The sequence below is a fragment of the Leptidea sinapis genome, chromosome 20 (genome assembly GCF_905404315.1).
Source record: "Leptidea sinapis chromosome 20, ilLepSina1.1, whole genome shotgun sequence".
Taxonomy (NCBI): domain Eukaryota; kingdom Metazoa; phylum Arthropoda; class Insecta; order Lepidoptera; family Pieridae; genus Leptidea; species Leptidea sinapis.
In genome coordinates, this window is record NC_066284.1 from 8500119 (window position 1) to 8522833 (window position 22715).

Below are 22715 nucleotides of genomic sequence, written 5' to 3' on the forward strand. Positions count from 1 at the left end.
CGTAGCTACTGAAATTACTGGGCAAATGAGACTTGCCAACTTATGTTTCAAGGTGACGAGCGCAATTGTAGTGCCGCTCAGATTTTTTGTGTTTTTCAATAATCCTGAGTGGCACTGCATTGTAATGGGCAGGTCATATCAATTACCATCAGCTGAACGTCCGGCTTGTCTCGTCCCTTATTTTCATAAAAACGTGTAGTCATTTTATGTAAAAAAAAAAACGGAATATCGTAAAGAATAATCTGCCAACTTTAAAAAGAAGTACTTTTGCCCTAGTTGTCATAGCAATACCAAGGCACTTTATTATAATCTTTGAATTAATATCAATGAAAATCTCAATTTTAATAGGAAAACGAGGAAAAGGGCGAGTACAAAAGAGTTTATGGGTCATGTTATGGTTTCGTTAAAACGCAACAATAGGTTTTTATAGATGGCTTACCATTTCCTTAGAAAACCTCCCACTTCTGACTTACAAATTGGTAAATTAGAGCTAGCGGATAAATTATGGTACAAATTACATTTGTATAAATTTTGGATAATATAACTTGGGTGTGCCAATAATAATACAAGAACTTAGATAACCAATTTATTTACATATTCACATAAAATATAGACAAATTAAAAAATATTTTAGAACAATCATTTTATTTTACAACTGTGCATAATTTTCATTTCTTACCACTACAAACATTTCACACGATTTCTCACAAAAATGTTTTCTATAAATTGACTCGTACAATATTGTCATAATATTGGTTGCCATATTTTTATTTTGACAAGCATTATAATATATATAACTATATATATATAGCTGTATATTGGCGATTTAAACATTTACGTAAATTTACACTTAACACCGGGGTTTGTATAAAGCATCGTCCACATACAGCGAACGAAACTCAGCAAAGTCTGCAATCTCTTTTAACAACCTTGCCTCACACACTCTTTATCGTCGTTCGGTACATCTGGATCCAACCTCACATGTACTCCATAGAAGATCGAGTCTTTGCTAATTAAAAGCGAGCTGGGAGGCACTCTCTTACATTTATAAGCCAATTTTACTAAAACAATTTTCAACGGTTCATACAGAGAAGTCATGTAACCCTGACTTACACCATGTATCACTAAAATATCGAGATTATCTTGTATTTTGTAACTAGGTATGCTAAAAACATTTATAATTTATTGAAACATTCCAATGCACATAAACTTTAATAAATATTCCGCTGTTTTTGTTGATATCAACTCAAACTACATGTTTGTGTACTACTACCTACCTGTAAATGTTACTTATAGATGCTTCTTACATGTTTTATTATATATTTTTTAATATACCATAAATTTGAAATCGAAGGAATAACAATGGACTGCAACCGGGTAAAGGGATGGTAAGCGCCGTTAAGTAAACTTCAAAAGCGGCAATAACAATAAATAGTAGTTAAGAAAAAACTAAAAAACATGCTTTTTATAAAAGAATGAACTAAAAAATAGAAAATTTATTCTGAAATTTAAAATTAACATCAATTCCTGCCTTATAGACGATAGATAAAAATAATATAAATTAACAAAAGTCTTATTTCGCAAATTGAAAAACGGAATAATGTCATCATTCGTCCTCGAGAAATCTACGAATTTTGAACGAAATCTGGCCGTTTAAAGTGGGTCAAAATCGCGCCCCAGTTACAAATAAACGTACATACAGGTGAAGCTAATAAAAAGCGTTTAATACAAATAAAATCATGTAAGCCAATTATGTTCAATCTTAATTTGTACAACACTATAATAAGCCTCCAAAGTATATAAAAACAACAAATATTTTCTATTATACAGTCGAAAATGAGATTCAAAAACAAGAGATGTAATCATATTATGCAGACACGATAATCCCATAGCTACAAATATTTGAACGAGACACAAATAATTATGTAAAGCGATAATTGGCACAGTTTCGTACATAATATCAATACATGGTTTTCTTGCACCTTAAGATAATTAATTTATATCACAACATTTAGTTTTCTAAATTACTCGTGAGATTCGTATAGCTATCATAATGAGTAGATGAGTGCTGCGCTGACACAAGCCGATGTTAGAGCCATACTGACACTTCGAGCAGTACCTGCAAAAAAAATTAACAGTTTTACATGTAAATTATCAACGAGTGTAACGACTTGGAAGATCTTGGTTCTTTAACGGAGTATTTAGAATGTTGTTATTTAGTGTAATAAGCTGATATTACATACATACGCCTCGTTCCCGTCGGGGTAAGCAGAGACAATAGAATACCACTTGCTTTTATCCTTACAAACCTCACGCGCTTCCTCTACATTAAAAACTCAAAACGTCCCCAATTTGGTCAACGAATATTCTACGAGGTTACCCACGACCGACTTGCCCACACACACTTGCCTTATATATTTGATGGGTCATTCTTTCTTCACTCGTTCGCTCCACGTGTCCAAACCATTTCTGCATCCCTTTCTCAGTCTTTAAGCCGATATTAATGAATAAATATTATGATTTTATTTTAATATATAATTTTTAGAACATGAATACAATAAAAACCTAAACTACATTTATTTTTACAGTTTCATTCATATAGTGGACACAAGCTGCCAGCCATGATTCGATAATTTAACCTGTAATCCTGAACGTTTATGAATCTTGGCATGGACTATTTATTTATTGTTATGTGTTTCATGGTTTAAAGATTTGAAATGAAATATATCATTAACCGTTTATTTTACATCAAGATTGCGCTCGTCACATAAAATGTTAAGTCCCACTACCTACGGCGCCTTTCCAACCAAAACACACATTAGTTTTCACATGCTAGTAAAATTACCAGTCGAAGGCTTCTTTGCACAGGATTCAAATTCAAATATTTTTTTTATTCAAAATAATATTTAAAGTCACTTATTGAACGTCAAAAACTACCACCAATTCAAAAGACACTGCCTCAGACCTGAGAAGAATGGGCGCAAGAAACTCAGCGAGTTTTTTTTTAAATATAAAATATGGATTACAATATGATATCGTACAATAAACATTTATAATTAAAGAGCCTGAGGGTGTTCGCTGTATTCCCATTTCGTGGTGTCATTAAGAAAATCGTTTATGCTATAGTAACCTTTCCCACACAAACGTTTTTTAACAATTCTTTTAAATAAACCGGCTAGTATTATGGGTACCACAACAGCGCTTTATTCTGCCGTGAAGAAGTATTGTGTAAGTTTTACTGTGTTTCGGTCTGAAGGGCGCCGTAGCTAGTGAAATTACTGAGCAAATAAGATTTAACCTCTCATGTCTCAAGGTGATGAGCGCATTTGTAGTGCAGCTCAAAATTTTAGAGTTTGATTCAAGAATCCTTACTTCAAGAGTGGCACTGCATTGTAATAAGCAGGGCATATCAATTACCATCATCTGAATGTGCTGCTCGTCTCGTCTCTTATTGTCAATAAAAAATTTGGGCAACTATTACCTGCGGAATCTTCTCCAGTCACAGAAGCTGGCCTTGGAGTATCTTCTCTTATGGTGGCTACTTCACTCTGTCGAGCGTAGATGTCGTGTATCGTGGCAACACACCCCAGAGTAAACTGTCCACTTTCTGGTGGTGTGATCATGTAGCTATAATTTAAAACATATAAGATTAAGAGCATTTGCACCTTCACCTTTCCTTCCTTTGCTTTTGTAACCAAGTTGTAAATGTTTAAAAAAATAATATTAGTGATAATTTCGTACAGATTTAGAAGTTGGAACCAATTTCAGCATACTTTCAAAATTTTTGAAACTGAATGACTTTCATAATTAATGTTGATTACAACTGAAGTGCTTTAATCTGAAGATTTTTATAAAAGACTAGCTGACCCGACAGACGTTGTTCTGTATAAAATAAATAAAATTATGTTTTTTTTTTACGAATTTGTCAATAATATATCATAACATCAAGAATTGCTTCGTAAAAATGCACCCTGTTGTTGTAATGAAATTGTTTCACAGCGTAACTGTCTAACCGTTGCGTCAATAAATTCGACGGGGTACGCATCAATGGAAAAACAGATATGTTGTTTTTATTTAATTCCGAGCATTTTCCTATTTATTCACCTTTTAAACCTTCCCTGTACTTCCACAAATAATTCAAGACCAAAATTAGCAAAAAACAACAATTCATTTTTATATATATAGATAAATGATAATAAAAAACTGACATGTTGAAGCGCTAGTTGTATTCATTAGTAACAATCACACTTCTTTAATATTTTATATAATTCACACTATAATTTTATAAATTATAGCCTATATGTTAATCTGGTGGGTAAGCTATATTATTGTAAAGTCTCATTAAAATATATTCAGTAGATTTTGCGTTAAAGAAGTTCAAACATACATCCAGACATACAAACTTTCACATTTATAATATTAGTAGGATTTATTTATTATACTCAATGTTTTTATCATTCAATTAGAAGAATATTTTCTTTATATTTTGTTACTTCTCAGCAATATAAAATTAGTAATTCAGTTATAACTAAACGCGTTTCTTAATATTTATAAAACTATTTTGTTAAATGAAATTTCTTCGATATTTTTAACAAATGCATAAAAAATAACTTAAAAGTAAAAATAAGTACGAATGCTGTATATTGTTAAACCAATTACGTGACAAAAACGAGGGTAGTTTTAATCAGTCTATGTTTGTTCCTATTCGAGACTAAAAGCATGAACCAATTTTGATGATTTTTACATCAAATTTCGTTATCTGCAATTTTATTCAGATTTCGAATCTGCTACGCGTTCGCGTAAATCTATGTCTCTAGTTAGTCTCTTGCCAGCATTTGGCGAGTCAATATCTCCTGAGGATGCCTCGTATCGAATTGATAAAGGCGAAACACGTGTTGAATTGATTGAAAACAGATCACAGCGGAATTTATACTTGAGAAAACTCACAACATTTGGATAATTATGGATTTTCCCAAAATAACGATTAATTAAATAAATTTTCGGGGTTTTTTTTTTATATTGTCATACCTTATTATTGTATCGTCCTTGGATTGTGCTCCATTGGAGACATAATTCTGGTGAAACACTGCGTCCAAGTTTGAGCTGGTGTAGCTCAACCCAACCTTGTAATGCTCAGTCTCCAGAACAGTTAGATGCAGCTGACTGAACGCTCCTCGTTCCTTGAAGTCCAGCTCAGCAGGGTGCCACGATACTTTTTCCGCTATCTGCAGAAAAAAATAATTAATAAAGTTTTAGTTTGGTCGATACTTACAAAATGTATTTTATATGCATGAGGAATGGAATTCTTGGATAATAGAAGTCTTTACTTAATTGTATATTTGTTTAACAACAGAGGAATCACAAGAGCATTACTGATCTTATACAAAACGTCTAATTAACGTAGATATGAATTCAGAAACCATTCTGAAAGCATACTGATACGTGGTGGGTGAGGATTACTTAAACATACATAAATTCATACAAACATACATAAATAGATTTAAACATCGATGACTCGGAAACCATGATCCGTATTCATCATATAAATGCTTGCACCTACCGGGATTCGAACCCGGGACCTCTAGTTTTGTATGTAGCATCGCTAACCACTAGGCTTTATATATAATATAATATATATAATCGCGCTACCGACTTTTTCAATATAATATATTTATTTGGATCTAATTCCTGATTTGGTTAAAAGGCATAAAAGGCATTTATTTTCTCAAAATTGATTCCTTTAGAATTCTTTTTGATGTCATTTCTTATACTACTAGATACTACTACCGCTTCGGAAACAAATGGCGCTCTGAGAGAGAAGAAGCGGCGCAAAAAACTCTCCCAGCATTCTTTTTATTGCGCTCTTTTCAATAAAAATATAAAATATTGTACAGTCATTTCTATCGCTATAAAATAATCACAATCTAGTCCCAGGCTGTCCGATCATTTAGATATTCAGCAGTGGAGTAAAAGGATTTACGACAAAGCCATTTTTTATAAAACATTTAAATTTATTTATAGATAATGCCTGAACAGTGGCTGGGACTTTATTGTAGAAGTGTATACATTTACCCTTGAAGCTATTATGTATCTTATGAAGCCTACTAGAATTAGTTACAAGCAATCCCTTATTTCTAGTGTTATAATTATTAAAATCACTATTAAGAGCAAAAAGGTGACGATTTTTGTGAACATATATTAAATTTTCATAAATGTACTGACAATGAACAGTCATAATATTTATTTCTTTAAATTTTTCTTTGAGAGACTGTCTATAACCAAGCTGATATATAGCACGAACAGCTCTCTTTTGCAGTGCAAACACTATATCAATGTCAGCAGCATGACCCCATAGTAATATACCGTACGTCATGATGCTGTGAAAATAACTAAAGTATACTAATCTAGCGGTCGCAACATTCGTGTACTCTCTAATTTTTCTAACTGCATATGCCGCAGAGCTGAGTCTATCTGCTAGATGGGCAATATGTGGACCCCACTGAAGCTTTTTATCTAACGTGATACCCAAGAAGACCGTAGTGTCCACAAGTTCCAATCTCTGGTCATTTATAAGTACTTTGGTTTGTACCTCCACTGTGTTTGGTGTAATGAACCGTAAACACTTTGTTTTTTTACTGTTTAAGTGCAGATTATTCGTCTCAAACCAACGCACTATCTTTGAGAGTGCATTGCTTACCTCGTCATCAATATCCGCACGTCGCTTCACTTTAAAAATAAGTGAAGTATCATCAGCAAACAATACAATCTCATGGCTATCATCTACCACAAACGGTAGATCGTTAATATATATAAGAAACAAGAAAGGACTGAGAATAGAACCCTGTGGAACACCTATTTCCACAGGTTTACCCGAAGACCGTTTGCCATTTACATCGACTATCTGAACTGTTTCGCTTAAATATGATTTTAACAGATTTAGGGCTCTATTTTTCACTCCATAATGCTTTAGTTTTAGGAGTAAAGTTTCATGGTGGACGCAGTCAAATGCTTTTGACAAATCACAAAAAATGCCCAATGCATCCAGTGACTCTTCCCAGGCGTCAAAGATGTGCTCAATGAGTCTAGTACCCGCATTAATTGTTGATAAGCCCCTAGTGAAACCAAACTGATTTTTGTTCATTAATTTACAAAAATGCATTTGTAGCTGTTGAAGCAAAAGTTTTTCAAATATTTTACTAAAAACAGGCAGCACTGAAATAGGTCTGAAATTAGCAGGGTCAAAAGAACTGTCCGATTTAAAAAAAGGTATAACTTTGCTGTATTTCATGAGGTCAGGGAACACACCCTCATCTATGCATTCATTAAATATTATTGCTAATTCAGGTGCTATAATGTCAAGTATGTATTTTACAATATTAGTCGAATGGTCCCCATAGGTCTTTTGTATTTTTTTCGACGTTGTTTTGTTGGTTCGACGGACAGTTGGCCGGTGGGGCAGAAAAGTCCTTGAATGGCGACCACGTACCGGAAGACGCAGTGTTGGTAGGCCCCCCACAAGATGGACCGACGATTTGTCAAGATCGCCGGAACACGTTGGATGAGGGCAGTGCAGGACCGATCATCGTAGAGATCTTTGTGGGAGGCCTTTGTCCAGCAGTGAATGTCTTCCGGCTGATGAAGATAATGATAATGAACCTGAACTGATTAAGCTGAAATTTTAACTGTTGCGTCACTGCGATGACTATAATTTTTATGGTAATCTTCGACGGCAAAAAGTACAGATACGAAATTTTATGAACGATGAATTTATGGACGATCGATTTAGTTATCACTATTATGAGATAAGAGTTATTTTAAAATATTCTTAAAAGGATCATGATAAATATTTGTTTCTTTTTTATCACATTATGGGGACAAATGAAACCTTTATTTATACAGAAGTCTTATTATTATGCTCTGTGATTATTTTCTCACTCACTTTTACTCGTACGTGTTGAGAAGTTGAATGAAACAGAAATGCAAAGAGAGATACAATAAATGATGAAGGTATTTTAAATGGATTATTGATAGAAACATTGAGAGAACTACATTTATATTAGCTTGACTTGTATGTATTTATATATGTACTAGTGGACCCAACAGACGTTGTCCTGTACACATGTCTTAAATTTGAAAAATCGGTCCAGCCGTTAGGAGCAGTTCACTAACATACACATGAGCAGGAGAATTATATTATATGGGCGGAATTGAGAATCTAAACCAATCTCAAATTCACTGAAACAAACAAAAAAGTCATCAAAATCGGTCCAGCCGTTTAGGAGGTAGTTTAATTGTGAATCTAAACCATTTTCGAATCCACCTGAAGACACACACCAATCTCAAATTCACTGGAACACAAAAAATAACATCAAAATCGGTCCAGCCGTTTAGGAGGTAGTTCAATTGTGAATCTAAACCATCCTCGATTCCCCTTGAACTCACATAAAAAATTTCATCAAAATCGGTCCAGCCGTCTAGGAGGAGTTCAGTGACATACACACGCACACAAGAAATATATATATAAAGATTGAAATATTTACATAAAATTTGGAACGTTTCAAAGACCGATGACAAAACACTATTTTCATTAGGTACTTTGATCTAAGTGAAAGAGCCTCTCTAGAATATTAAATAAAATTTTGATACAAATACGATATATATAGATTATGAAGCCTTTTTATCATAAGTGGCTCTGAAATTGCTTTTAATACATAAAATTTACTTAGTTATCATTCTCTCTTCTGAAACATTATTTTCTAAGTTTTAATGTTTGTTTTGTTTACTCTTTTTTATGGAAAAAGAGGACGAACGAGCGTACTTGTCACCTTGTGTTAGGTTATCACCGCCACCCACATTCTCTTGCAACACTAGAGGAATCACAGGAGCGTTGCCGGCCTTTAAGGAAGGTGTACCCGCTTTTTCTTCGTTAATTTACATAAAGATATAGTTTATACTTACAAATTCAAATTCAAATATTTTTTTCAAAATTGGATGTGACATCACTTATTGAATGTCAAAAACTACCACCCATTCCAAAAAGACTGAGAAGCATGGGCGCAACAAACTCAGCAGGCTTTTTTTTCATAAAACAATATGTGTACAAAGTAATATTGTAAAACTAAACTTATTATTTAATAGCCTGAGGGTGGTCACTCCATTCCCAATCTGTGGAATAATTAAGAAAGTCATTTATGTTATAGTAACTTTTACCACACAAACGATTAACAATTCTTTTGAAGATCGTAATACTTTTGTTTTGAACATTTTCTGGAATCTTATTGTAAAACCATATTATACATCGCTCCACAAAAGACTTAAAAACTCGACTTAGCCGAGTAGTAGGCATAACAAGTTTATGTCTGTTCCTCGTGTTAAAATTATTATTGTCACAGTTTCTAGCAAATTCCTCAATGTGCTTATGAACATTTAAAACATTATCAAGAATATATTGAGAAGCAACAGTCAAAATGTTTATTTCTTTAAAATTTTCTCTTAATGATTCTTCACACCTTCGCACATTCCACCTTCGCACGACACGTCACAAGTTAGGATATCATCCCCACCATCTGGATGTATGGTGTTCCTCCACAGTGTGGTTTTCAAAGAGCTTTCTTCCACGTACTACAAAGCTGTGGAATGAGCTTCCTTGTGCGATGTTTCCGGGACGATACGACATGGGTACCTTCAAAAAAAGCGCGTACACCTTCCTTAAAGGCCGGCAACGCTCTTGTGATTCCTCTGGTGTTGCAAGAGAATGTGGGCGGCGGTGATCAATTAACACCAGGTGACAAAAAAAAAATAGCGTATAGCACTCTTCTGCAGCATTAAGTTGGTATTAATATCAGCTGCACTGTCCCATAACAATATACTTACTTTGTGATCGTCCAGAATCCAGGTAATATTAGGAGCAGGGTATGCTTCGTCGACGGAGCAGTTGGCTTTGATGACGTCACCTCTTGCAAAGTTTCGCTGTGGAACAGTCAGCAGAGGTGCGCGGAACGGTGGGTCTGTAATATTTAATTCCATAATTCTATGATCATAAAGTGGGCAGTGAGAGTTTTGGATGTTTTTCTCACAGCTTACTAAAATTTTAATATTAAAATGAAGTCTCTACAATATTTTTCAAGACCAATCAGGAAACATTGTTATAAATGAAATCCAAAAACGGCGCAGATCTATGATTTAAAACATCCAAAAGATTTCTTCCTTTTCTGAAGCCGGTAAACTTAATTTAATCACGATTCAAAAGTGAAATTAATACAGCTTGTGTGAATTTTACTTTGTTACGGGATCAAGAACTTACTGGAGCCTCAAGCTTTCACATCACTTCTTCTTCTTCCTTAACTTCGTACTCGTTTGTTTCACCCGTTCAAATATTGGACGAGCATTGAGTTGATATGAAGGAAAAATCAACCCAGCTAATGGGCTAATGAAGTAATGACTTCAGAAATTATTAGTTTACGCGATTCACAAACTACATAAGATCAAACAAGATCAAAAAAGACACATCTTGGTCCTTACAGTTGTGGAATGGCAATCCTCTGACGAAGGTTTTCATGCAGAGTGTGTTGTCAGTGATGACATACGGAACGCAGACGTGGTCGCTAAATATGGGCCTTAAGAGGAAGTTTATGGTCGTTCAGAGGGCAATGGAGAGGGCTATGCTTAGAGTTTCCCTGCGAGAACGAATCAGGAATAATGAGATCCGTAGGAGAACCAAGGTCATCAACATAGCCCAGATGGTTGCGAAACTGAAGTGGCAGTAGGCAGGGCACATTGCTCGACGGACAGATGGCCGTTGGGGCAGTCAATTCCTCGAATGGCGACCACGTACTGGAAAGCGCAGTGCTGGTAGGCCTCCCACAAGATAGACCGATGATTAGATTGCCGGAATAGGTTGGATGAGGGCAGCGCAAGACCGATCGTCATGGTGAGCTTTGGGGGAGGCCTCTTTCCAGCAGTGGACGTCCTCCGGCTGAAATTAATAATGATCCTCACACTAAAAATAATTATCCCTATCAGGGATCTATCGGGTATAATGTTACCTACTCAACTACCATCACGAGTAAGTGCAAAAATATGTAAAGTTCCCAGCAGAAACCGATCTGCAACAGTTTACTCTATAAGGCGAAGTCTTTACCAAAAGGCCAAGTCTCGTCTAGCTTTTTTTTAAACGAAAATAAGGGTCGATATGAGCAGGACGTTCAGTTAATGTTTATTGATACGCCCTGCCCATAACAATGTAGTGCCACTGAAATACCCAAGAATTCTGAGTGGCACTACAACTCCGCTCCTCACCTTGAGACATAAGATGTCAAATCTCATGTGCCCAGTAATATCACTAGCTACAGCGCCCTTCGAACCGAAACACAGTAATGCTTACATATTACTGCTTCTCGGCAGAAATAAGCGCCGTTTAATAATCAACATAATATCTCCTATATTGTTTTATTAATTAGAAGTTATAATTTGAGATACTTAAACCTTGTTTAATTAAGCAACAATAATACAAACCCAACCACTGTGTAAATAATTAATACTAGGGACATAACAAGAAATAAGCATTCAATTAAATATAATTATTATTAAACTACCAAAGAATGCGGTTGTAATACTATTCATTAAAAAAAAAATAAGCCTGAAGCGAATCATTACGGCTCACAATCAACTTTAAAATTAATTTGCACTCTGAAGCATACCTCACTTTCAACTTAACTCTAAATTGTAGTTCAAGAGGAGAGTTTACTCATTCGGAGAGAAATTTAATTTCAGTTCAGCAGTTGTGGTTTGAAGTAGACTTAAAGTTTACCTTTTGTGTTATTAATTATTTATTCCATTGATATAAACACAATCGGCCTTACAAATAAAATTGGCATAAAATTATAACTAACAATAAACCAAGAATATGTAAAATGTTTACAAATAGACATTTTGCTTACGAATGGTTTGTTCGGACGTATAACGTTTCCCGCGTTTATTTGCAAGGCAGCTTGTCATTTGGAAAACTTCAGAATTATCATTGTATTGACAGTGTTGTCAACGATATTGTAAACGTTTTGCATTTTCTTTGTTTATCATCAGTTATAACTTTATACCAAGTTTATTTGTAAGGCCGTAAGGCTACATCTTTAATTAGTATTTTTTTAACGGAATTTCAAAGTAGAAAATTTGAAATTTGTATTTATAGATAGAAATGGTAAAGAGAATAAAGAGAGCTAGTGCAATGAGTGAAATGATCTTAAATTGTTGAATAATAATTACAAATTGTTTTAAATTTCTCACTTTATTTATATAAAACTAGCAGGGTTTTATAATTTTATCCATTTCCGATGTCGTTCGTATGTCTGTGTGGAAGAGCGGAACGTCTACAGATACCTCGCACTGGTAGTCACCACTTAGTACACAATACTAACCAAAATACTATCTTCGCGCCTCAATAAGGCTACTGGAAACCCAAGCGCTGGCAGCTATTTCGGTCAACGGATCAGCCTTGCTATCCAACGCGGTAATGCTGCCAGTATTCTTGGTACGCTTCCACGTAATGATAGTTTTAATTTTATGTAGTCGTAGTATTGTAAATATAGTTATAAGATTTGTAAATATTTTAATAAAATCCAAGATACTAACCAACAACAGTGAGCGGAGCTGATCGTATGTCTGTGTGGAAGAGCGGAGCGTCTGCAGACACCTCGCACTGGTAGTCACCGCTTAGACGTCTGTTCAAATTTACAATTCTCACTTGGTGGTGGTCTGACTGCGCCAACTGATTGCAAATTCAAAGGTTTGTGGTTAGTAAAAAGTGACAAAAAGCTTGTACAGAAATAATTAAGTTAGTATGTAGCCAATTGGAAGTAAAACAGAAAAGAGTTATTTAGTTGATATAAATGATTTGAGTTTTCTTTAGTGTTAATTCCGCCAATTATGGATTTCCACAAAGTAACGCCTACTTCAATAAATTTGCTTATTTAGTTGAGTTATGAGACAATTCGATTTCTCTTTATTGAAATAATAGCGGAATATAAGCTGAAACAAAATAAATGGAAATTAACTTATGTGGAATATGTATTTGTTGAAAATTATCGAATGTTTTTTTTGGCGTCATCTGTTACTATTATATAATTATTTTCACATCATAATATCTTTTATTAGTTGTATGATCTGGACACTCAATAACCAGTCTGAATCAATTATTTAGTAGTCTTGTTCGATATAAAATTATTGGCACAAAAATTAACATATATTATAATTTTTATATAATGTATTTTAATACATGGGGCACACTAAAAGTTTTGCACTGCTAGATAATCGGAACTATTTGAATTTCGAATGTTATATTTTTTGAAACGTTGCAACCTTCTTAGAAATAAAAAGAAAACAATTGGCGGGAAATCTTTTGTCAATTGTTTCTTAACACACATCAAAGTTCTACGTCCGCAACAAAAATGAAATTAAGTCGAAAAGATTTTAGAGCGATGATTTTTTATGATTTTAAAAGTTCTTTTTCTCCGCAAGACTGTGCTGCTCTTCTTCAAAATGCTTTTGGGAGAGCAGCACCTTGCTTGAGCACCGTGAGGCGATGGTTTGCTGAATTTGAAAGAGATCGGCTTTCTTTACATGATGAATTTCGTAAAGTACGGCCCTCAACTGCCGTCAACGAAAATAATGTGGCTACTGTTAAGCGGCTTATTGAAGAAAACCCGCGGATTACCTATGAGACAATTCGAGGACTGTTGGGAATTGCTATGAGCCAAATACAGAAAATTTTACACGAAGAATTGAAAGTTCGGAAACTTTGTTGTCGTTGGATCCCTCATGAAATGACAGCGGAGCAGAAGCGGGCTCGAGTGGAATGGTGCTCACAAATGCTAATGAAGTACGACCACGGACATTCTAATGCTGTTTATGACATTGTCACAGGAGACGAAACGTGGATTTATTGTTTTGAACCCGAAAAATAACAGCAACCTTGTGAATGGGTGTTTGAAAATGAGAACAGGCCAATGAAAGTGAGGCAGGCGAGAAATGTTTGTAAAAGAATGATAGCATTTTTTTCTCAGCTACGGGTCCCATCTGCACAATTCCACTTGAAGATTTAAAGAGTGTTAATGCCGAGTGTTATTCTACCATTTGTTTACCCAGGGTGTTAATAAAAGTTCACGAAAGATGATCAAAAAGCCGCGTTCTGCTACATCAAGACAACGCTTCTTCACACACGGCCAACAAAACTAAGTCATTTTTAGCTTCCAAAAAAGTATAACTCGTCACCCATCCTTCACATAGCCCCGACCTACCCTGTGATTTCTGTATTTTTCCCAAAATCAAAGATTTGATGAGAGGTTTCACTTTTACCAATTCCGAAGAGACAGTGATAGCGTTCAATCAACACGTAGAAAACATGCCTTCAGATCTGTGGTCTTGCTGTTTTAAAAATGGTTTGATTGCATGAAAAAATGTTTAAAATGTAAAGCAAGAAGATAAATCAAGAAAGAAAGCCAGAAGTAAAAGAGTATTTTGAAAAGCAATAAACATAGTAGTTTGGTTATAACATCTTGTTTTTGTAAGTTATGCAAAACTTTTAGTGTGACCTACGTATAATGTGGTTAGTAGTTTCGTAAACTGAATGAATTTCAAACCTGATAACAAGTATCAAGACGTAATAATTATGGTTACTTACATCAACGCTTGCTCCGGGTAAGGGAAACACCATAGTAGGAGGCAGTTCCCTGGGCACATATCTGTAGAACTCTGTCTCGGCGCGATACCATCGTATTGAGTACAGCGCGGCGCCCTCTAAGTCGTATGAACATCGCATTACTGCCGACTCACCCTCTCCCGATAGCACCGCGCGAGGGACAGAGATAGTCAGATTGCGAAGAGACCATACTCCACCTAAAACAAACAGTTATAATGTTACAGTTTACAAGTGGGAGAGTTCTTTGCACAGGACCGGCTAGATTATGGGTTCCTCAACGACGCCTTTTTCTGCCGTGAAGCAGTAATGTAAGCATTATTGTGTTTCAGTCTGAAAGATGTAGTAGCAAGTGAAATTACTGGGCAAATGATACTTAACATATTATGCCTCAAGGTAACGAGCGCAATTGTTGTGCCGCTCAGAATTTTTGGGTTTTTCAAGAATCCTACGCTGCACAAATTGTAATGGAAGTATTTGAATTTTTTACATTAATTTTGAGGTTTTGTGAAAAAAGTGTAAATACAATAGCTGTATATTTTTTTATTACCTATAACTTTGGTTTCATACTTTATTCCATAGGAATTGTAGTTTTACCCGAAATCGAGATAAATCGTTTTTTACACTTAACCAAATATCACTTCACACTATACTAGAGGGAGATTTACCGTACCGAACAAAGTCAAAGTGAAAGTTCTTTATTTGCCAGAAACATCCACAAGTAAAGTTGTTACAAATTCAAGAGCAGGCAAATGTTTGGTCTTGACAGACATGCAAATATTTTTGTGGCTTCGCTTCACAATATTATAAACCTACCAATCAATAACTACGGCAACATTTAATTAGACCATCGTAAAGGCATACCTAAATGATCCTACAATACACAATTACAATAATTAATGAAATGCTAAGAGATAATGTAGTATGAAATAATCACAAAAAGTATAATATTATTGGTAAAAATAGTATTGGTGTCAGTTACCACTTCGTTTGATAATATTCGTTTATTGAATAAAAAAAATATTTCTTTAATAGTGTTAATTATTTAAATTTAAATCTATTCAACACTGTGTCCTCTCTTATTGCTTTCGGTAATTTATTAAATATTTTTACACACATAGCATGACAGTTTTTTGGTACAAAGTGGTTCTAATGTAGCGTACAGGAAGTCTAGTAGGATCACGCGATGAAAACAAGGAACAGTTACCCAGCCGAGTGAATAAATTTATATTTTTCTTAACAAATAAACTAGCCTCTAGTATATAAATTTGGCAACAGTCAGTATGTTAAAACTTAAAAATAGTGGTTTGCAGCTATCGAAGGGCCCTATACCAGCTGCAGCTCTTATGCACCTTTTTTTTGACAATGTCACATAGTAAACATTTCACTGTCTTAATTTAAAACCTGTGGTACAATATTATGAAATATCAAAAATAGCAATTTTTTTTTCAAATTCTACTCTTAATTAAAGTTTTATTACCAGATTACCAGATTTTCTGAAGCTCTTACCACATTTGTTACAAGAATATGGCTTTTCACCAGTTCGTATTCTATTATGCATCTTCAAATTACCAGATTGACTGAAGTTCTTACCACCTTTTTTTCAAGAATATAACTTCTCACCAGTATGTTTTCTATTGTGGTTTTTCAATTCATCAGATTGATTGCAGCTCTTACCACAATCTTTACAAGAATATGGCTCTTCACCAGTATGGCTTCTAATATGCCTTATCAAATATACAAATTGACTGAAATTCATACCATATTTTTTACAAGAATATGGCTTCTCATCAGTATGTATTCTATTGTGTATCTTCAAATTACCAGATTTTCTGAAGCTCTTACTTCATACGTTAGAAGAATAACCACTAGTATGTATACTATTGTGTACCTTCAAAACATGAGTGTGACTGAAGCTCTTACCACATACTTTACAAGAATATGGCTTTTCACCAGTATGTATTCTATTGTGTACCTTCAAATCATGAGTGTGACTGAAGTTCTTACCACATACTTTACAATTTATGAAATTATAATTTTTATGAAATTATAATTTTTATTTCAGATGTTATCTGACAATTAAATCTAAATATGAATGCTTTTAATTCTCACTTTTATTAGAATGACATCTTGATTGCAATTACAATACGAAAATCGAGCTAAATCGATCTTAAATTTATATCTATAAAATTTTCAACACAGAACTGGATAGAAGTTTCATTATAAACATTTGACACGAATGTCGTGTATTCATTGTAACAATAAAATTATTCCCTTTCAGGAGAAATTAAACTCTTAACAGATCTCACAATTTATTCAACAATGTATGAGAGCTGACAGGCGGCGACATATCCAACCCCCGGCGCCATATTCCGTATACGGCTATCATTTACGTTTAAATCGCCAGGATTTCACGTCCCCTGTCACATTGTCACTCGAGTTCCCAGTTTGTGAAGTGACAGGACAGGTGTGGGTCATTAATAACTTTGCACCTGCTACCCTTTTGTTGGTAATGTTTTGTATAACCCACTTTAAGTTTATATAGTACCTAATCAAAATACTGTTAGTGCGTTTTAAGAAAATTTGTTGAATGAGGCGTTATTTTGCAGTAATCCATAATTATCCAATTGTTGTGAAATGAGTCTTCATGAGTGTAAATTCTGCTTAGATCGCCTCTACAAGAGGTATCCTCAGGAGATGTTGATACTCATGAGTCTCGTGCCAGAATTTAGTGATTATTTATTAAGTATTTACAATAATGTGTTTTAACACAATCATTTCATCATACGTAATATTCTTACCTTGTTCAGTGCACTTTTACGAGGGAAATACTCAAACAAACATTACAGTATTTTCATGTAATTTTTATATTTGAAAAAAATTTTACTAATAAAACTACATACATTTGATAAATTGATTTCAAATAATCGAAAAAAAAAGTGAATTTTTACGATGGACGCCCACACCGAATCCTGAATTAGACATCCTGATATTAGCTGGTCAACTAGACCAATTGCATCCTTCTTCAGCTACCGTAAACCTCTTGTAAATCTTATGGCTACTGAAACACAACAATGTAAAATTTAAATTTATATTATTTATTGTAGAAGAATCTGTTGTTGATGTTACATCCTCCAACTTTTCTCTTGTCTCTTTCAATATTTTTTTTCTTATTTAATAATTAATATAAATTTGCGTATTTGATGCATTGTTAACATCCGTTTTGTTATTTGATCTCGATTTGCACCTATAATTGGGGTTTTGCCTAAATAATAATAACTTTATTTCCCAAACATTACAATAATTAATAATAGTTAGTAGTTACAAGTTACAAATAGTTCTAAATTATATTATTAATTATTTACATACAAAATAGGGAGCAAATACAGCTAAACTAGTATGAACTGTGTTTCAGCTGTCAGAGACTTCTCGGTACAAGACATCATTACCTACATAGTCAATCAAATTATCAAAATCAGATAAAATAAAATAAAAGTATAACTTCTAAGAATGTGTGTGTTTGTGTGTGTGTGTGTGTGTGTGTGTGTGTGTGTGTGTGTGTGTGAGTGTGTGTGTGAGTGTGTGTGTGTTTAGATATGTTATTATGATTTGTATATATTTATTAAGTTGTTTTATTGTGTAAAATTCTTGGTCTCATGGAAATTCAGCCCATGGAGCTAGTTTTTTTTAGAATTGTATTGGTGTTCAACCTGTTGGAGCAATAAATAAACTAAATGTATTTATTTACATAAAGCTTAGCCAATTTAGTAGATATATAGTTTCTAGTATTATTATTCTTCACATATTTTTTTTTGATTCGCAATAAGCCATTTCCCAGTTTCCTCGCAAAATATTTTGTAATTAGTTGTAAGCACAGTAATGTCTTATCCCCCAAAATATATAATTTCAGAGATATTTAATTCTTGTAATGTTATCAGGGGATAATATTATTAAGATAACTAGCTGACCCAGCAAACGTTGTATTGCCGATATTAAAATCGCGATACAAAAGTAACTGTTGATCTTAGATTGGTGAAAATTTGAAGTTGTATGTATTTTTTAATGCTGACTCATAATCAAGCAAATTAAAAAAAAAAATAAAAAAAATGGCGTAGACCACCCTTAACATGTAGGGGGATGAAAAAAAAAGATTTTGTCCGATTCTCAGACCTACCCAATATGCACTCAAAATTTCATAAGAATCGGTCAAGCGGTTTCGAAGGAGTTTAATTACAAACACCGCGTCACGAGAATTTTATATATTAGATTATAACCACTAGATGACCGCTTACAGCTAGTTTTAATAAAGCTATTTTAAGATCCACACAGAATTCGTAACGAAATACTTACTAAAATATTATGACTAATTTTTTGCTATTACTATACTTATCTTATTCTCAAATGGTTGGTAAACGAGCTCTCGTGTGGTATCTCAATCAGCTGTAAATCGTCCGCCATCATACCTCAAGTGATACTTGATGCGAACTCCATTTCATGTTAAGAGACGCATGTAAGGCTGTGTGTGCGATGTGAGGTAATGACGTCATCAATGAGGGAATGGACTTACAATGTGCTGCCATTTGTTGCAAACGATCGCGTCGGTGGTACACTGAGTAACTTAGAGCAAGATTATGTGTTAAAAATTTCAAGGTTTTGCAGTATGAAAAACTATAATAATCTTCCTAGTCGTCTTACGATATTTAAATGAAATTAATAATGTTTAAAATACAAATTTAATAATTATATATATCTCTCGATTGGCGACCACGTACCGAAAGACGCAATGTTGATAGGCCCGCCACAAAATGGGCTGACGATCTGATCAAGATCAACAGAATACGATGGATGAGGGCAGTGCAGGACCGATCTTCATGAGATCTTTGAGGGAGGCGGTTTTTCAGCAATGGATGTCTTCCAGCTGATGATGGTGATATCCCTTCAAACGATGCCGGAGATTATCTCGACGTAAAAAATACACAAAGAAACAACAACATACAGTACAAATTTCCTCTCCTATTTGAAGTCGTTTGAAAAGGAATGTAAGAAAGGTAAGTTGAACGTTAACACGTCTCAGTGTGCAACCTCCTTTAATAGAATTTCGAAGAAGAGAAGGTTATTTTTCTCGAAGACAAATCATTTTCATTCGACTTCTTGTTAAGTGAAGTCTAACTCAATATCCAGAGCAACCAACAACCTATTATTGGCAATTATTACCCGAGATAGCTTTTATATCGTCATGGAACCGCTGTCTTATGAAATACTAGTAGCAGCGCGAGACTTCACCGGCGTGAAGTTCGTTTAAATTTGATAACTGAATCGGATTTTGTTCACAAATCATGTTTGTTTTCTTTCATAAATTCAAGGTTTTAATAGAGAAAAAAATACATAAAGAAAAAAAGAAAAGATTTTGTTTCTAATACTTTCCAATTTTGACAAAAAAAAATACTTAAGATTAACTTAGATATAATATTTAATATTAATTATTACTGAATTAACTATGATAAGTAAATTAAGTAGTAGTTGAGGCAAAACGGCTAAGGCCTCCAGTAAACCTTTCCAATACCCTCTAATCATCCCGTCCAAAACAATATAATATGCACTTAAAAGTAAAAAAATAATTGCGTATTCTTCTAGAACTTAATAATCAATATAATGTAGTTACAATTATTATTTTTGCAATTGGTGTCCTACCGCCGCGGCCCCGCGCTCGCCTCTCACCTTGTCGCGTCACGCGTACGAAACAAGCACATCTCACCTATAACTATGTATGTAGTTACATACCTACCTTGCCACCGACTCCAAAAACAAAAGTAAACTACAAGTATGCTTGGCGGCGGTGATTCTATCTATTCCACATAAATATCAGCCTTATTTGAATAATTTATATTAGTGGTCCATAACGTAGGTATAGCATGAACACATTAATATCGTTAAAACAAATATTATACAGCACAGTATTTCCTCAGCTAAAATTTCACATATTCTCAAGCCAATGTGTAGCCGTCAATTTACACGTCTACCAACAATACACTCAACACAATGAATAATGTGCTCTCATTATATATAATGATGCCAAAACATCTCACATATACTTCCAGTCATATAAATACTTTCTTCCTTATTATATTTTTCATAGCATCTTCTCGTGACGTGGATCATATTACATCCTACGCTTTACGCTCGTTATTCAACATATTTAAAACCCTCGCTTTTTAGAGTACCATTATTACCTGTAGGGAACCCATTTGGGACCCTATTACTATTTGTGTAATAAATACAAAATATAGATCAAATGATTGTGAAACTGAAGTGGCAGTGGGCAGGGCACATAGTTCGACGGATAGATGGCCATTGGGGCTGTAAAGTCCTCGAACGGCGACCACGTAACGGAAGACGTAGTGTTGGTAGGCCCCCCACAAGATGGACCGACGATCTGATCAAGATCGCCGGAATACGTTGGATGAGGGCAGCGCAGGACCGATCGTCGTGGAAATCTTTGGGGGAGGCCTTTGTCCAGCAGTGGACGTCTTCCGGCTGATGATGATGATTTCTTTTCTTAAAATTGATTCTTTTAGAATTCTTTGGATGTAATTTCTAATATACTAGACACTACTACCGCTTCGGAAACAAATGGCACTCAGAGAGAGAAGTAGAAAGCGCAAGAAACTCTTCCAGCATTCTTTTTTTTTGCGCTCTTTTTAATGATATATTCAATATTGTACTGTGATTGCTGTTGCTATAAAATAAACATAATCTATTGTACCAGGCTGTCGGATCACATAGATATTCAACTTTGAAGTAGTAGGATTTACGACAAAGTCATTTAAAAAAAAAACATTAAATTTATTTATGGATAATGTATGAATAGTAGCTGGGACTATATTATAAAATTATATATACACTTACCTTACTAGATTTAGTTACAAGCAGTCCCTTATTTCTAGTGTTATAATAATGAAAATCACTATTTAGAGCAAAAACATGATGATTTTTGTGAACATTTTTTAAATTTTCATAAATGTACTGACAATGAACAGTCATAATATTCATTTCTTTAAATTTTTCTTTGAGAGAATATCTAATAATATAAAGTAAATAGGTCCTTTAATCTGATGCTAAATACGTTCCTAATAATATGCTAATTAATTTACGAAGTAAAAAAGATGTTATTATCTGTATAAAAATAATAGTACTTGTCTTACTTGATGTTACTTATATATAAATTTTACTTTGGTAATAGTAGTTATTTTATAGTATATCTGTAAATGTACCACTTTTTTATGGAATAGGAGGACAAACGAGCGTACGGGTCACCTGGTGTTAAGTGATCACCGCCGCCCACATTCTCTTGCAACACCAGAGGGATCACAAGAGCGTTGCCGGCCTTTAAGGAAGGTGTAAGCGCTTTTTTGAAGGTATCCATGTCGTATCGTCCTGGAAACACCACACAAGGAAGCTCATTCCACAGCTTCGTAGTACGAGGAAGAAAGCTCCTTGAAAACCGCTCTGTGGAGGACCGCCACACATCCAGATGGTGGGGATGATATCGTAACTTGAGGCGTGTCGTGCGAAGGTGGAATGGAACCACATGCTTTTTATAATAATAAACTAATAAAAGTAAAATTGATGAAAATATATATTTATATATCATATTTCAGTTCGGGTAACATCTATGGAAGATGACACTGTAGTTAAAAGTTATAATGATGGTTCTGATAGTACATCCTTACTAATACTATAAATGTGAATGTAACTTTGTTATTGTTCCTGACCAATGTAATAGATTCGATGAAGCTTAGTGATAGCTCTTTGAAATAATAAGCGATGGGTGTCCGATTAAGATAACGGTGGAAATCTACTTTCTGGACATATCACGGGCCATCAGTGTCTATGCGCATACACCTAATTTGACCTGATCGAACGTACGATGACTGTACTTAGTCATGTAGTAGTTCATCATCGAACTGAAAACGAAACGAGATATTTTACGTACCACATCGATATTTTCAACGAAACTCATAGTAGC

General features: G+C 34.4%; 1 protein-coding gene across 1 annotated transcript in view; it reads right to left on the bottom strand.

Moving 5' to 3' along the window:
• Positions 1-573: 573 nt before the first annotated feature.
• The window catches only part of LOC126970178 (uncharacterized), a 70166-nt gene continuing 48024 nt past the window's right edge, over positions 574-22715 (bottom strand). Inside the window, exons 2-7 of the mRNA XM_050815959.1 lie at positions 14675-14889; positions 12628-12763; positions 9874-10007; positions 5029-5225; positions 3482-3627; positions 574-2119 (exon numbers count right to left, since the gene is read on the bottom strand). Of these exons, the coding sequence (XP_050671916.1) occupies positions 2049-2119; positions 3482-3627; positions 5029-5225; positions 9874-10007; positions 12628-12763; positions 14675-14889 (899 nt within the window). The 3' untranslated portion in view covers positions 574-2048. The remainder of the gene's footprint in view (positions 2120-3481; positions 3628-5028; positions 5226-9873; positions 10008-12627; positions 12764-14674; positions 14890-22715) is intronic.